General features: G+C 45.7%; 1 protein-coding gene across 1 annotated transcript in view; it reads right to left on the bottom strand.

Moving 5' to 3' along the window:
* Nucleotides 1-7,278: 7,278 nt before the first annotated feature.
* The window catches only part of GUF1 (GTP binding elongation factor GUF1), a 77,395-nt gene continuing 69,980 nt past the window's right edge, over nt 7,279-14,693 (bottom strand). Inside the window, exons 16-18 of the mRNA XM_040418917.1 lie at nt 13,775-13,894; nt 11,509-11,545; nt 7,279-7,660 (exon numbers count right to left, since the gene is read on the bottom strand). Coding sequence (XP_040274851.1) covers nt 7,523-7,660; nt 11,509-11,545; nt 13,775-13,894 — 295 coding nt within the window. The 3' untranslated portion in view covers nt 7,279-7,522. The remainder of the gene's footprint in view (nt 7,661-11,508; nt 11,546-13,774; nt 13,895-14,693) is intronic.

Below are 14,693 nucleotides of genomic sequence, written 5' to 3'. Positions count from 1 at the left end.
AATGCGGGCGGATGTGCCTTCAGCGGCTGCAGGGCTCTCCACGTCTGCTCCTTGTGCTTCAGGTCTCACCCTCGTTCCGCCTGTCCCAAGAGGTCTGCCAAGCAGTCCTGACTAGCCGACATTAATATCGATTTACTTGGTGTCCTTCTGCAGGATCATCACGACAGGGGGGGTTTGTTCAATTCCTGTTTGGTTTTACGGAAGGCTTCCACACAGGCCTTATTGCCCTCCCTCAGACCTCTTGGGAGGGCGGTAACTTGCGGTCTGCCACTGGGGACCCGGCGGCGGTTGAGGAGTTGCTTCTGTCGGAGGTAGATAAGGGGTTCCTCATTGGCCCGCTTGAAGTTATCGCCTTTTCTTCCTGGCGTATCAACCCGATTGGTCTGGTCTCTTAAAAAATCCTCTAATAAAAAGCGTTTAATTTACGATCTTTCCGCTCCTCATGCTTCTGCCACACCTAGTCTCAATTCGCTCATCCCATCAGAGGAGTTCTCGATGCAATATTTCTCTATTGATGAGGCAATTAAGTCCATCGTGCTCTCCGGCAGGGGTTCTTGGTTGGCAAAAGGTGGATATTGCTGATGCCTTCAAGCTCCTTCCTGTCCAACCACAATTATGGGGATACTAAGGACTCAAGTGGGCTGGTCGCTACTACTTTGCGAATAGGCTCACGTTTGGTTCCAAGAGTAGTCCATGATTGTTCGACCAATTTGCCAAGGCCTTGCATTGGATCCTCCTTCACCATGGCGGTTTGCCTATAGTCATTCACTACCTCGATGATTTTCAGATCATCGAGGGTCTGCGTGGCGGGTTGGGCAACCTGGCTACTCTGCAGGTCCCGGTGGCCCACGCTAAGACTGAGGGTCCCGCCCCTAGGGTTACGTTTTTAGCCATCTTGGATTCCATCCGGATGGAGGCCAGCCTTCCGGAAGAGAAGCTAGCTAGCTGCCGGGCAGTGATTTCTCGCGCCGCGTCTTCTGGCTTCCTTTCCAGGGTTGAGCTTCAATCCTTGTTGGGGCTGCTCAATTTCGCCTCCAGGATGATGCCACAAGGCAGGGCGTTCACCTCCAAGCTGCTCCAGTTGCTGCCTTTGGCTCCTGACTAGGACAGCATCATCCATCTGGACAGCCATGCTATGGCAGACTTGGCCATGTGGTCGCTGTTCCTATCCCGGTGGAACTGCATTTCCCTCTTTGTTCCTTCTTGGGGGCCTTCATCCCCCACCGTTTTTTCTGATGCGGCTGCGTCCCGCGGGTTCGCAGCTATATTTGGGTCCCATTGGATGGCTGGTCAGTGGCCCGGAGAAGTCCGGTCGGATCCCGAAGGTCTGAGCTCCTCTTCCCTGCTGGAACTTTACCCTATTGTGGCGGCCGTCCAAGTTTGGGGACATCAGTGGGCCAATGCGCCTGTGAGGTTTGTCACCGACAACCAAGCTCTGGTCGACATTATCTTGAAAGGCAGGGCGAAATCCCTTAAGATCATGTCCCTCCTCCGCAAATTAGTGTGGCTCTCCCTGTCCCATGACTTTTATATCTTTTGTAGCCACATCCCAGGGGCTGAGAACGTAGCCGCGGATGCTCTGTCCCACTTTAATTACCCCCTTTTTTTTTTCAGGTGATGCCAGAAGCAGACCCCACGGGGTCCCCACCCCCAGCCTTCAATTCCCTGGTGATGGATTAGAATCCCTCCTCTCACACGCCAGGAACCTAGTACAACATTCTCTCTCCTCCAACACCGCCAGGAATTACCAAGCCGGCCTCAAAATTTATAAGGAATTCTCCAGGTCTCACCCGCAAGGTACACTGGATGACATCTACATATTGGCGTTCATCGCCCATTGTCATCTCCACCTCAAGCTGTCTTATAATACCATTAAACTGTACTTAGCCGGGATCCAGCACTGCTCCATAGACCAGGTGGAGGTTCTATTTTTTCAATACTGGTCGTCAAGGCTGCGCTTCGGGAATCCAGAAAAGTGGGGATGCCTCTCCTGCCCGTAGACAGCCTGTCTCCGGTGAGATGTTTAGGAGACTTTCTTCTGCTTTGGATGGTCATCCTTTTGGGCCCTCTCCCAGCTTAGTCATCAAGGCAGCAACGTACCTCGGATTTTACGGTTTCCTCAGGCCAGGCGAGTTCACCGGCTCCACCTCCAGGCATCAGGGTTTGCAGAGGCAGCAACTGACCTGGGCCCAGGACTATTTTGTCCTCAGTCTACCTTCCACCAAAACCAGCCAGCACGGGCCTCCTACCGAGGTCAAGTTTTTCAGAACCTCCAATGATTTGTGTCCAGTCAAGGGCCTTCAACAATTGTTGGCTCTGCTGCAAGACGCTCCCCCTGATTTCCCGCTGTTGCCTTTCCATGAAGGTTTCCTGTCACCTGTCCAGTTCATATCCCATATCAGGACCTTGGCGTCAGGTTTCGGGTATAACCCACTCACCATCACTGGTCACTCATTCCGGATCGGGGCAGCTTCTAAAAACGGGGTCCCGGCCCACGTGCTAAAAAAAAATGGGGCGTGGCGGTCCTCTTGTTTTGCTAGGTACATTCTTAACCCGAATGTCGAGATATCCCAGGCTTTTGTAATCTCGTGCACTGAGGGCGTATTAAATGGTTTACTGCTATTCCAGTCTCCTCGCTTCTTTTTTGCCCACTTCTAGGCTTACCCATGCTCCTGGCTCCGGGCACAACTCAGCCAGCATAGGGCAGGGGTTAGGCGCTCCTCCTCGTCAGTTGCCTTTAGACTCTACCACAAGTTGGAAGGCTGAAATGTCAGCCTGAATTTGTGGGAAGGGCGTCTGACCCCTGATAAGCGCTGATTCCCGTCACCTCTGGGCGTTTCCTGTTCACACCCCCCCCCCAACTCAGCCAGCATAGGGCAGGGGTTAGGCGCCCCTCCTCGTCAGTTGCCTTTAGCCTCTACCTCAAATCTATTTATTCACACATCTGTGGGTCAGTGGAAAAACAAAGGAGACATGCACTACTTTGGTCTGATTTGTGGACCAAACATGCCCATAGAAGTCTAAGAAAACCACAGACGGAACAAGGATGCAGTCAATATTTGTAGTCGCAAAGCGGACACAGAAGTGTGAATAAGCCCTTAGCAGCCTGCTGTGGAGAACCATGTGTGACCCCCGCTCAGAACAAATTCCCTTTGGAAGAATTGGCAATTGGAGGGTGCCCACCACATGTTACTTACTGTAAACCACAGGGAATACTTTCATTAAGGAACTGCTGCTTTCCGGTCGCAACGCAGGCTGGGCCATGCAGCAGCCAATACATGAGACAGTACCTTTATATACCTATATTTTTTTTCTAACTTTACACCATATATTTATTCACCTTTCTGTAAAATGTTTGCGCGGTTTTGGTGCACATTGGCAAGTCTTAAGCTATGAGCACCTTCCCGCTAGGCCTTGCCCCTTTGTCAAGTAAGGCACAAAAATATCTAAACATAATAAATGTGGCGCATATCATGTACAACAGTTTTTTTGGTGCAAACTAAACTAGCAAAATCTTGCTTTTAGCATATCACACACTCTGCAACAAATTACAGTATTTCCTACTTCAGTGCATCAAATGAAAAAGCTAAAATACTGCATAATCTGTATTACTATAGACCCCCAAATAAATATTTTTGGACATATTGGCCAGTGTTAAATACATTTTGTAAGATTCTCTCCCTACTCAAGCAATCTCTAAGGCCTCCTACACACGAAAGTGTGGTGCCCGTTGCTGTATTGCGGACCCATTCACTTCAATGGGTCCGTAAATCCAGAGATGCGGAACGGAACCCTACGGAGTGCTTCCGTGGGGTTTCATCCCATACTTCCGTTCCGCAAAAAGATAGAACATGTCTTATCTTTTTACGGAACGGCCGGATCGCGCACCCATTAAAGTGAATGGGTCGGCGATCGGCTGCCCCGCGGTCGGTGTTCATGCATTGTGGCCCGCAGCATGACCACGGGGCGCAAATGTTCGTGTGCAGGAGGCCTAAGACTGATACAAGCACCCCCAAACAGAGATTGTGAGAATACGCTGACGCCATGTAACGGTGTGTCGTGGCTTTACAATGCCCAATAACTACCTCAATGCAGTGCCCATCTGACACCACCAGTGACTAGTGTATGTTGCCACTTAGTATACAGATAATTCCCCTGTTTAGTGCACACTTAATCCCACCTAACTGTAAATGGTTGATACTCCATAAAAGTAATAGCAGCATATCTTATGCATATACATACATTTAAATACAATAGTTAGGAGGCCTTCACACGTGGCAGATTTTGTTGCAGAAAAATTCCATTGGTCTGAAAGGGCTTGCAGAAATCCATTTGCTTCCCACCAAAGCAACCCAATTCAGATGAATGGAATGGATTTTCAGTCGCAAAAAGTTTTCTGCAACAGAATCTGCCACATATGAAAGCACTCAAGAGTGATATATGTACAGAGACTAGAGTGTCTAGGCCCTGACTTCCCTCACTTGCACATGGCTGATAACACAGCAAGGAGACATATTCCTTATTCCCCATTGGCTACTTGTATTCTCCGGCACGAGAAGAAATATGGAGACTCGGCTTTTTCTCTAAAGCAGTCCTGCTGAGGTCTGTCCGTTCTCAAACTGCTCTCTAGAGCAACCCAGCAAGCTGTGAAGGTACAGTATTCAATTGCACATTAGCTTTCTCATCTCCTGAAACAGTTCAGAAGGACAAATATAAGCCCAGTGTTCGTGAAAACGAAAGCAGCATCTTTTGTAAAATGGCTCTGGAATTTGATGACCTTTTGAAACAAACTGCAGCCTTGGATAAATCATGCCCAGGTTTCAGGGGTCTACCATTTCCTATAAATCTAAGGCCTCTACGGTCATTCAAATCATTGAGGCCTAATTTTTCCTTCATACACCACTCACAATAAGTTAGGAATATTTGGCTTGTGGGTGAAATTTCAGGATGAACTTAAAAGGGATTCTGTCATCAGATTTAACCCCTCTAACCTAAACATATGCTCATGTCCAGACTAATAAGAAGAATCCTAAGCTGGCCTTATTAAACCTCTACTGTGGCTCTATTTGCCCAAAAAACAGATTTTTATAACCTGTCAATCACTTACCTAAGGTGCCCAAAGGGAAGTTCCGTTAATACAGGGTGCCCGGCCACACCCCTCGCCATCCGGTGCCCAGCGCCGCCTTCCCAGTCTTCAGCGCCACCTTCTACAGCTCAGCGCCGCCTCCGCAATCCTCCCCGTCCCTCTGCCAGATCCCGCACGGACTCCTGGCAGCGGCTTCGTTGAGCGAAGTGCGCATCAGGCCGGCGCATGCACACTTCGCTCAACGAAGCCGCTGCCAGGAGTCCGCACGGGCGCATCAGGCTGAGCCTAGTGCACAGGCACGGGATCTGGCAGAGGGACGGGGAGGATTGCGGAGGCGGCGCTGAAGACAGGGAAGATGGCGCTGGGCACCGGGCGGTGAGGGGTGTGGCCAGGCACCCTGTATTAATGGACCTCCCCTTGGGCACCTTAAGTGATTGACCGGTTATAAAAACCTGTTTATTGGGCAAATAGAGCCACAGTGAGGTTTAGGCTACTTTCACACTAGCGTTCGGGGCTCCGCTTGTGAGTTCCGTTTGAAGGGGCTCACAAGCGGCCCCGAACGGATCCGTCCAGCCCTAATGCATTCTGAGTGGATGCGGATCCGCTCAGAATGCATCAGTCTGGCTCCGTTTGTCCTCCGCTCAGCAGGCAGACACCTGAACGCTGCTTGCAGCGTTCGGGTGTCCGCCTGGCCGTGCGGAGGCAAACGGATCCGTCCAGACTTACAATGTAAGTCAATGGGGATGGATCCGTTTGAAGTTGACACAGTATGGCTCAATTTTCAAACGGATCCGTCCCCCATTGACTTTCAATGTAAAGTCAAAACGGATCCGTTTGCATTATCATGAACAAAAAAAAAATAAAAAAAATATATATATATATATTTTTTTGTTTGTTCATGGTAATGCAAACGGATCCGTTCTGAACGGATCTAAGCGTTTGCATTATAGGTGCGGATCCGTCTGGGCAGATACCAGACGGATCCGACCTAAACGCAGGTGTGAAAGTAGCCTTAATAAGGCCAGCTTAGGATTCTTCTTATTACTCTGGATATGAGCATAGGTTTAGGTTAGAGGGGTTAAATCTGATGACAGAATCCCTTTAAAATGCAGTCTAACCTTTACAGGTGAACTTAATGTGACCTTCTCTAAACTTTTGAATGCACATATCCAACTGTTCAATGTTTCAGTACTTTTTACACAACTTGCTGTTCTCTAACAAGGAGCTTAACGGCAAAATTCACAACAGGTGTTTGATCCACGAATCGCCCAATAAATTTCATGGTTCAATTAGACTTAGTATTTAAAACCTATGGGATCAGCTGAGTTGCTGTGTAGAGGCTTGTAACTCTGTACCCCAGAACCTCAATAACCTGAGAGCCGCCCTTCAAGAGTGGGATGCCATGCCTCAACAGACAATAAGTCGACTTGTGAACACAATGAGACGTCGTCGTCAATCTGTAATTTATGCTCAGGGCCACACGACAAGTTAAGCCTCATTCACACATCAGTGTTTTGGTCAGTGATTTCCATCAATGTATTTGAGCCAAAACCAGGATTGGAGCCTCCACGGACATCAGGTATAAGGGAAAGATCTGCACCTGTTCTGTGTTTAGAGACACACCTGGTTTTGGCTCAAAATCACTGATGGAAATCACTGACCGAACACTGACGTGTGAATGAGGCTTTATTGAGACATTGACATTTTTGTGGGGGTATACCCACCACTGGTGTTGGCTTTTGTTTCCATAAATTGTTTGAGATGAGGAAATCACCATTGCATGTTTCTACTTAAATGCACTATTATCTGTAGCGTGAACCTTTTACGTCTTCCATAAATTGCAGGGAGGTCCACACAGTGTGGCCACATTTCAGCCATCTGAAAGTAGCTTTAGGCCTCATTCATACCTGCATATGTAAATAAAACCTTTGCATAAGCATTTGTAAGCCACAGCCAGGAATGAGTCTGATAAAGAAGAGGTTTAGATCTTTCCATTATAGTTTCTCTCTATTTGTTGCACTCCGAGTTTTGGCTTACAAATACAGGCCAAAATAGGCAAGTGTGACTGAGCCGTAAACTGAATGTCTACTCTCCAACACCTTTTGTTTTTTAATATAAAGAGCACCAATGTTCTGCGTCAATAACTTCCTCAATATAAAATACAGACGTACTCTTTATTTCCATTATTTTTCTATAAAGATTTTAATAAATTTAGTTATCTTGTATCAACAATATCACTGCATTACATATATACACTACAGAGGCGAGAGCTGCTGTAGGTGCGGATACAGATCCTCCAAGCTCCAGATTATTAAATACTATGAATAGTACTTATTAGGCAACGTTTCCACAAAACCCCTCTGGAGGCACCTGTGTGCCCTTCTACATCCATACAACCACGAGGTAGTGTTGGCTCTGAGACTAGCTGCTCCGGCATCACTTGTCCAGCTGTCTTTTTAACACGCTGATGAATGCATCTTTAGGCACTTCCACGTTGCCGATTTTCCTCATTTTTTTCTTGCCTTCAGCTTGTCTTTTCAGTAGTTTCATCTTCCTTGTGATATCACCACCATACTGTAAAACCATGACCAATACAAGTCAGTTGGAATTTCAACATTATGTTCTAAGTACTATGGCAAAGGGCTATGTTCACATACAGTACATCAGGAAATGCTCCCAACACATGGGTGAAAGGGAACCGGTCACCAGGATTTTGGGTATAGAGCTGAGGACATGGGCTGCTAGATGGCCACTAGCACATCCGCAATACCCAGTCCCCATAGCCCTGTGTGCTTTTATTGTGTATAAAAAATGATTTGATACATATGCAAATTAACATAAAAAAAGAGTCATATCTTACTTGTGTGACCAGAGAAGAGTCATATTTTCAAGCTCTGACTCATCTCAGGTTAATGTGCATATGTATCAAATCGGTTTTTATACACAATAAAAGCACACAGAGCTATGGGGACTGGGTATTGCGGATGTGCTAGCGGCCTTCTAGCAACCCATGTCCACAGCTCTATACACAAAATCCCAGTGACAGGTTCCCTTTAAAACCGAGGCTGTGACCGATGCCTACCAGTGGTATCCATCACCCATAGCTTTTCAACATCATTTCATTATACCCTATGGGTGACAGATGCCACCGTTCGGCATCTGTTCAACACATCCGGCACCCACAGGTTTATACAGGTATCCGTTTAATGGATATGTCATGAAATACCATTGAAAAGCTTGTGATGTATAGGTTTAAACGGATGTGACAAAGGTGCCATCCAGTGGCATCAGTCACCTAATGGCTACCATGTTAAAAATATATATATTTTACTGTACTTTGCTGGATGGAATAAAGTAGTCTACTAGGCTATTCCATACCTATTTTTTTTATAGTATATCGACGTATACTGGCCAGATGGAGGCCAATAGGGCACTCTTTTGGCCTCCATCTGGCAATAGACTCCTATCGATCTGTTTGGAGCGTATATCTGTAGGTTTTTCCCGACATACACGCTAAATGATAAATTTTGTGAACAGGCCCTGAAAAGTGAATGAGCATCAGTTACATGGAGGGAAAGTTCTTCATAGGTAGTTAAGCTGTGATGTAATGGAACTGAATGGGGTTGCAGTGTGACTCCCAAATTGTGAAAAAAACAAAACAAACAAAAAACACTGATGGATTTTTTTTATTCTGGAGTTGCGGTAACTTGTGTGTTACGTTGCGACCCCATACAGTTTCATTATATTTTGAGGCTGCACATCTACACAGCCAACTGTGTCCTCACAATGCTTTTATGTATCTCCAGCCTAAGATCCTCTGTAAGATTTTATCCCCTGCCCTTGTGCTCCTAATGTTAGGATTACTATTATTCTAGGTTTGCGCTAAGATTGTGGACTAAAGTATACGGATACAATCATGTCATTTCTTGCCCTTGCTTTTAAAACATAAGGGTTCACACAAGACTGTACTTTTCGTCAGTGTGCTATTCATTTTTTTTTCACTGACAACACACTGACTCAGGGCTCATGCACACGAGCGTAAGCGCTCAGTATCCGTATTGCGCACCGTAAACGGCTGGTCCAGAATATTATTTATATATATATATATATATATATATATAGGACCGTCCGTGGTGCAGATTGGGTGAGCATCCGCCAGATACGACCGATGATAGGGGATGTCCTATCTTTTTGCAGTGTGGACGCACAGATCGGAAGTCCACAGAAGCACTACAAAAATAAGAACATGTCCTATTTTTTGCGGTGTGGACCGTCTCTTGCGCATTGCGGACCGCACCCACAAAGGGCGTGCACACAGAAAGTGTTGTGCACTGCGGATGACCATTTGCAGTCTGCTGCACAGGCACGGGGCACACCCATCCCATAATTGCAGATCAGAATAGCCCTTTCAATTGAGGGACGTCAGAGGAGAAAAAAAAAAAAAAAAAAAAAAAAAAAAAAAAAGGAATCCAAAACGGAAGCTATTAGTTTTTCACGGATCTGTTTTTTCTCGACCTAAACTTGAATACGACTGTGGCCATGAGGCATAAAGGACTTGTCTTACTTCAGAAAATAGCATTTATCACGTAGAGAAAGTGAATACCAGGCACTCACTAATGTATTGTGAAGGAAAAATGAATCCAGCCAGCAAAGGAAGCAATATGGACAATCACAATACATTAGTAACTGCCTGGTATAAATTTTTTCTACATGATAAATGCAATTTGCTGAAGTGAGACAACCCCTTTAACCTCCCTGGCGGTCTAATTCCTGTAGTATTTTCATACCTGAAGTGGTACATTCTTCTGGAGCTGCGGCCGGAAGTTTGCGCCGCGCTCCGGAAATGCTCATGCAGACAGCACACTGTGTGCTGTCCGCATCCATTCCTGCTCCGTTTTAATTAACCCATGGTAATCCCGAGTGTGGTTCGGGGTTACCGCTTCTTGCAGTGTAAGTTGACCCCGAGCCACATTCGGGATAACCGCTAGGGAGGTTAAGAGTGAAAAAACTACTAAAACTGAAAGATTACGCATTGAAAGAAAATGGTGTTTGATTTAGCCTATAGCAACTCATTCTGTCGAGTATGTGCCTAGCACAGTTATCTAAGGGCCGTGGTTTCAAACCTAATGAAATGCGCATGATCACAGTCGCCATACTGGGTAATTACTCCTTCTACTCCTCCTGTCTGCATATGTTAATCATATAGCATCGCTTCCTGTCTGTGTCTACAGAGATGAGTCCAGCCATGGTCACAGATGATCAGTTAGCGCCTGGAAGAGGACAGGGAGCCTCCACCGATGGAGCAGGTATGGCTGTTGGCAGGATGTGTGCATAAACCAAGAAGTGGAATGTGGAGAGATAAACAGGGGGTAACGTAGATGGAGCCAAGGGTTCACTTAGGTTGGTAAAGGTAAGTTACTGTGGCAGGATGCAGCCGTAAAGGAATGCTCTCAGAGTTAAAGGGGTTGGCCACTTTCTTGTGATCGTTGACCAATGTGTATGTAAGATGATTATATGACACGAATATAGTATTTGTTGAACTTATGTGCCATTTTCTATATGACCCCTTGTTTACAAAGTCTTTTGTGCTGTCTGGTCAGAGGTCCTGTACATAAGATGGCCGCTGATGGAGGATCATGTGACCAGGAAAATCACTTCCATGTGATATGTCCTCCACTCAAACACACTGCACCCGCCATCTGCACTTGTTCTATTGGGAGTTTAGTGCAGGTGCAGTGTGTCTGAATGGAGGAGACATCTCATGGAGGTGATTTGCCTGGTCACATGACCCTCCATCAGCAGCCATCTTATGGACAGGACCTGTGCGTGGACAGCACAAGAGACTGTGTAAACAAGGGAGCATACCTGATAAAATATAGAAAATGGTGCACAATTTATTTTTTCTTCTACACTTTACATACAGTACACAATACCTTTTTGGCCGCACGAAGCAAGCACCAAATAGAAGGACAATAAAGATTAGGATGATGCTTTACATAAAATAAGGAATGTTATCTGAATAACTGGATTATATTGGAACGTATATTCTCCTTTGATTCCCTGATTATAATGGTATTCTGCTTGACACTAACAAATCAAACTGCAATGTACTTTCATTAACAGTTTGAGACGGAAAAAACTCTATAAAAACTATTGAAAACAGAATTTACCAAAAACACAAAGGTGCTAAATCTAAAAGTTTGTAGAGAAACTGTTTGACAAGTTAATGTATTCTACAATCCTGCCACACAAGGTTTTAATATTTTATGACTGCTTCTTCCTCTGTAAATTGGAGTGAAGACATAGTCATCTTCGCATGGGTGTAAAAAAAAAATAAAAAAATAAGATAAAAATACTCTATATGTATATTTAATATCAAAGCAGGAAAACACTGTATAAAATAAAACTAATAAAATACGTACACATTTTGCCAAGACATTCTTCCTGTAGGCTTTAATTCTAAAAAAGAAGAGGCACAATATAAAGCGCACATAGAAACTCATACAGAGCAGCCCGAAGATTTAGGTTATGACCTGGAAAAATCAGCCCCAGAGTTGCAGTCTTGTGTGAAGATCTTTAATATTCAGCCGTATCTGAGTGATCTCAAAGGTCACAACCATAAAAAGAAGCTATGGGCACTGCAGTAGGCAAGGACTTGCTCCCATCTCCTGTTCTCACCATTGCAGGACTAGGGGGGAGATCTGCTGTTCTATTTTCGTCAGTTTTCTAGTGTGACTTGCACCTATTCTTTGTCTAAGGGTACTTTAGCCATTACTAATGACTTTTGCCATTTTGTCTTCTTGTTTCGCTAAGCTTGACACCCTTCTATTTTGACAAGTAATGTGGATATGGCTCCGATGGCATAATAGTTTTTAGCAAATGTATCATCCGAAACACTTTTTACAAATATGGCGCAAATTTTTGCTCAATGACACTCCACCACAGAGGGGGTGAAAAATGTCAGACAGGAATGACGTAAAAGAAGCTCAACAACATAACAGACAAGAAATGCAGGGAACGATTCTAAACTCCAGACTGCATTAAAGAAAACAGACATAGTACAGAAGGAATTATGGCAAAAGAGAAAAGGGAGAGGCGCTCATAGGGTGGTAAGCGATGATACGCAGATAACGTGATGAATAAAATGTGCTCACCTTTGGGTGTTGTGCAGGTGTAAGCGCACAACAGGTTTAGACACACAATAGGTTGGGAGGGTGAGGGAGGTCCGTGCTGCCGGTACCCGTTCAGTCCCTTTGGATGGAGTTGCCAAAAACTCCTAGGGATTGTTAGGGTTGAGAAGAGTGATTTGTGTCTGAAAACACACAATAGGGTACCTCTTTGGCGCACAGGAACGACCACAGTTTCAGGTTTTTAGGTAAAGATACTATTTATTGTTCAGTTGACAACGCGTTTCAGAGTTTATAACTCCTTTTTCAAGTCTTGGGGGCGCCAACAGCAAGGGGCAACAGGCAGAGGTGGCCGGGTGGCTGGGAACTCCTTCTGATGTGTGCTGCTGCTGTGTCGCCAGATACAGCAGCAGCACACATCAGAAGGAGTTCCCAGCCACCCGGCCACCTCTGCCTGTTGCCCCTTGCTGTTGGCGCCCCCAAGACTTGAAAAAGGAGTTATAAACTCCGAAACGCGTTGTCAACTGAACAATAAATAGTATCTTTACCTAAAAACCTGAAACTGTGGTCGTTCCTGTGCGCCAAAGAGGTACCCTATTGTGTGTTTTCGGACACAAATCACTCTTCTCATAGTACAGAAGGAGGAGGAGGAGTAGCCTTGGCCTGATGGTGCCTATAATTAATGCTCGACACCCTTTGCATGGCATAGCCCGGGCATTGAATGCTGAGGAGACTCCAACCTCCAGTATACGATCCTAAGGAGAGACATGTGCTGGAGCCAGACTGCAATCATATAGAAGGCCTGCAACATAAGGATGTAATCAAAAGAAACCCCATGCACACAAATCTGTGCAAATGTGAGGTTGTGACCCATCTTTACAGCATTTACACAGTAGAAATGTATTGCTGCTTGTAACCATGGCCTAGATGTGCTATTCTGGCGTCTATGACCTCAGGAGTGTAGGGTGAACAGTAGCACATGTCCCACTGGATGAGCCCCAATGCCTTTGCTTAACAAGCGATCATCATCACATTATGGCATAAAACTGATGATGCCCCCTGGGATGGTAGAACCCTCCTCAAATATCAGAAGTGGATCACATGAAAACAAGCCAATGCTTATTCCAACAGTGACCTTTATGACCTCTCCATAGGATGCGTCTTATTAGAGCCCCCCTTTCTGGCATAGTGGTAGAACTCACTATTTTATTAGGAGTTGCATGCGGCAGATCGGTCCTGCAGCGCTACAGTCGCTGTTCTAAAAGGTGTCCCTGTTGAATACCACACTGTAGTCAACGGTGAAACCTTCTGCAAAACCAAAGCCGTGGCATAAGGTGACCAATAGGGCAAGTTGTGGATTTGAAAAAACGGCCACATGAACCAGGCAATTTTTTCAACTGCATTGCATGAATGGGATGTCATAAGATCCTATTCACTACGCAACATTTGTGTGCTGCTTCTACTTCATTAAACATTTTTGGAAGGAGAATGGCATACGGGCTTCCTTTTATTCACTATACTGCACACGTCACCTCCATCACGGTGTATCCGTAATACTTACGTTTCTCGTGCTATTATCTTGCTACCGATGGAGGCTTGTACTGCGATCTCAAACAGCTGTCTTGGTATGGCGTCTCGTAACCGCTCACATATTGCTTTACCCACTGCATATGCCTTTTCCCTAAATTAAAGCATGGGCTCGTTAATCACTGGAAACACATAATTTCCTCTTAATTGGAGTTTGTCCGCTCCTGCACTTCATCCTCCAAGTTCTAATGAAGAACAATTCCTCCACGATCGGCAGTAAATGGAGGCCCTTGAACAGTTCTCTTCCACCAAGTTTTTAGAAATTCTTCTTAGTTGCTTCCAATCAGTACAGACCCCTATCATTCCCCAACATGACCCAGCTGTCCCACACTCCTGAATGGCAACTCTGCTTGGCTGCACAGTGAGGTGGACATAGATGAAGCACATCAATTGGCAGATTTACCTTTCAGGAGTATGGGAAAGTCTTTTTTCAACCAATGTATTGACAGAAAACAGCCCCCAGATAAAGTGTAAACTTTTCTCAAAGTGGTTGTTGACCCACAGCCAGTGCCATAACTAGAACTGACTGGGCCCCACAGAAATTTTTTGAATGGCCCTTCTTTCCCTCCCCCCAGTAACCCTCACTCCTGCAGCTAGTCAAGATAGCCCTCTCAGACCAGGCCAGGCAGCTGCTCCGTCCGTATCCTACACGTACAGTACATTCTTCCAGTCCTCCTGAGTTTGGGCCCTGTAGCAGCTGCTTCCACTATAGCTATGCCCCTGCCCACAGCTATTCTTTGTGACCCTCCCATACACATGCAGGCCTCGGCTCGCTCTAGTGGGTTTGTGTTCTCAATGAGGGGAGGGGAATAAGCCTGTATCAGACACCTCTAATGGTGGCTCATTTCCCTTGAGAACAAAGGAATCCGTCATGATGAAATCCAATGTGCACT

Source organism: Bufo bufo, chromosome 2 (genome assembly GCF_905171765.1).
Source record: "Bufo bufo chromosome 2, aBufBuf1.1, whole genome shotgun sequence".
Classification (NCBI taxonomy): domain Eukaryota; kingdom Metazoa; phylum Chordata; class Amphibia; order Anura; family Bufonidae; genus Bufo; species Bufo bufo.
The sequence above is the reverse complement of the archived record's forward strand: the minus strand, read 5'-3'. Positions and strand labels throughout refer to the sequence as shown.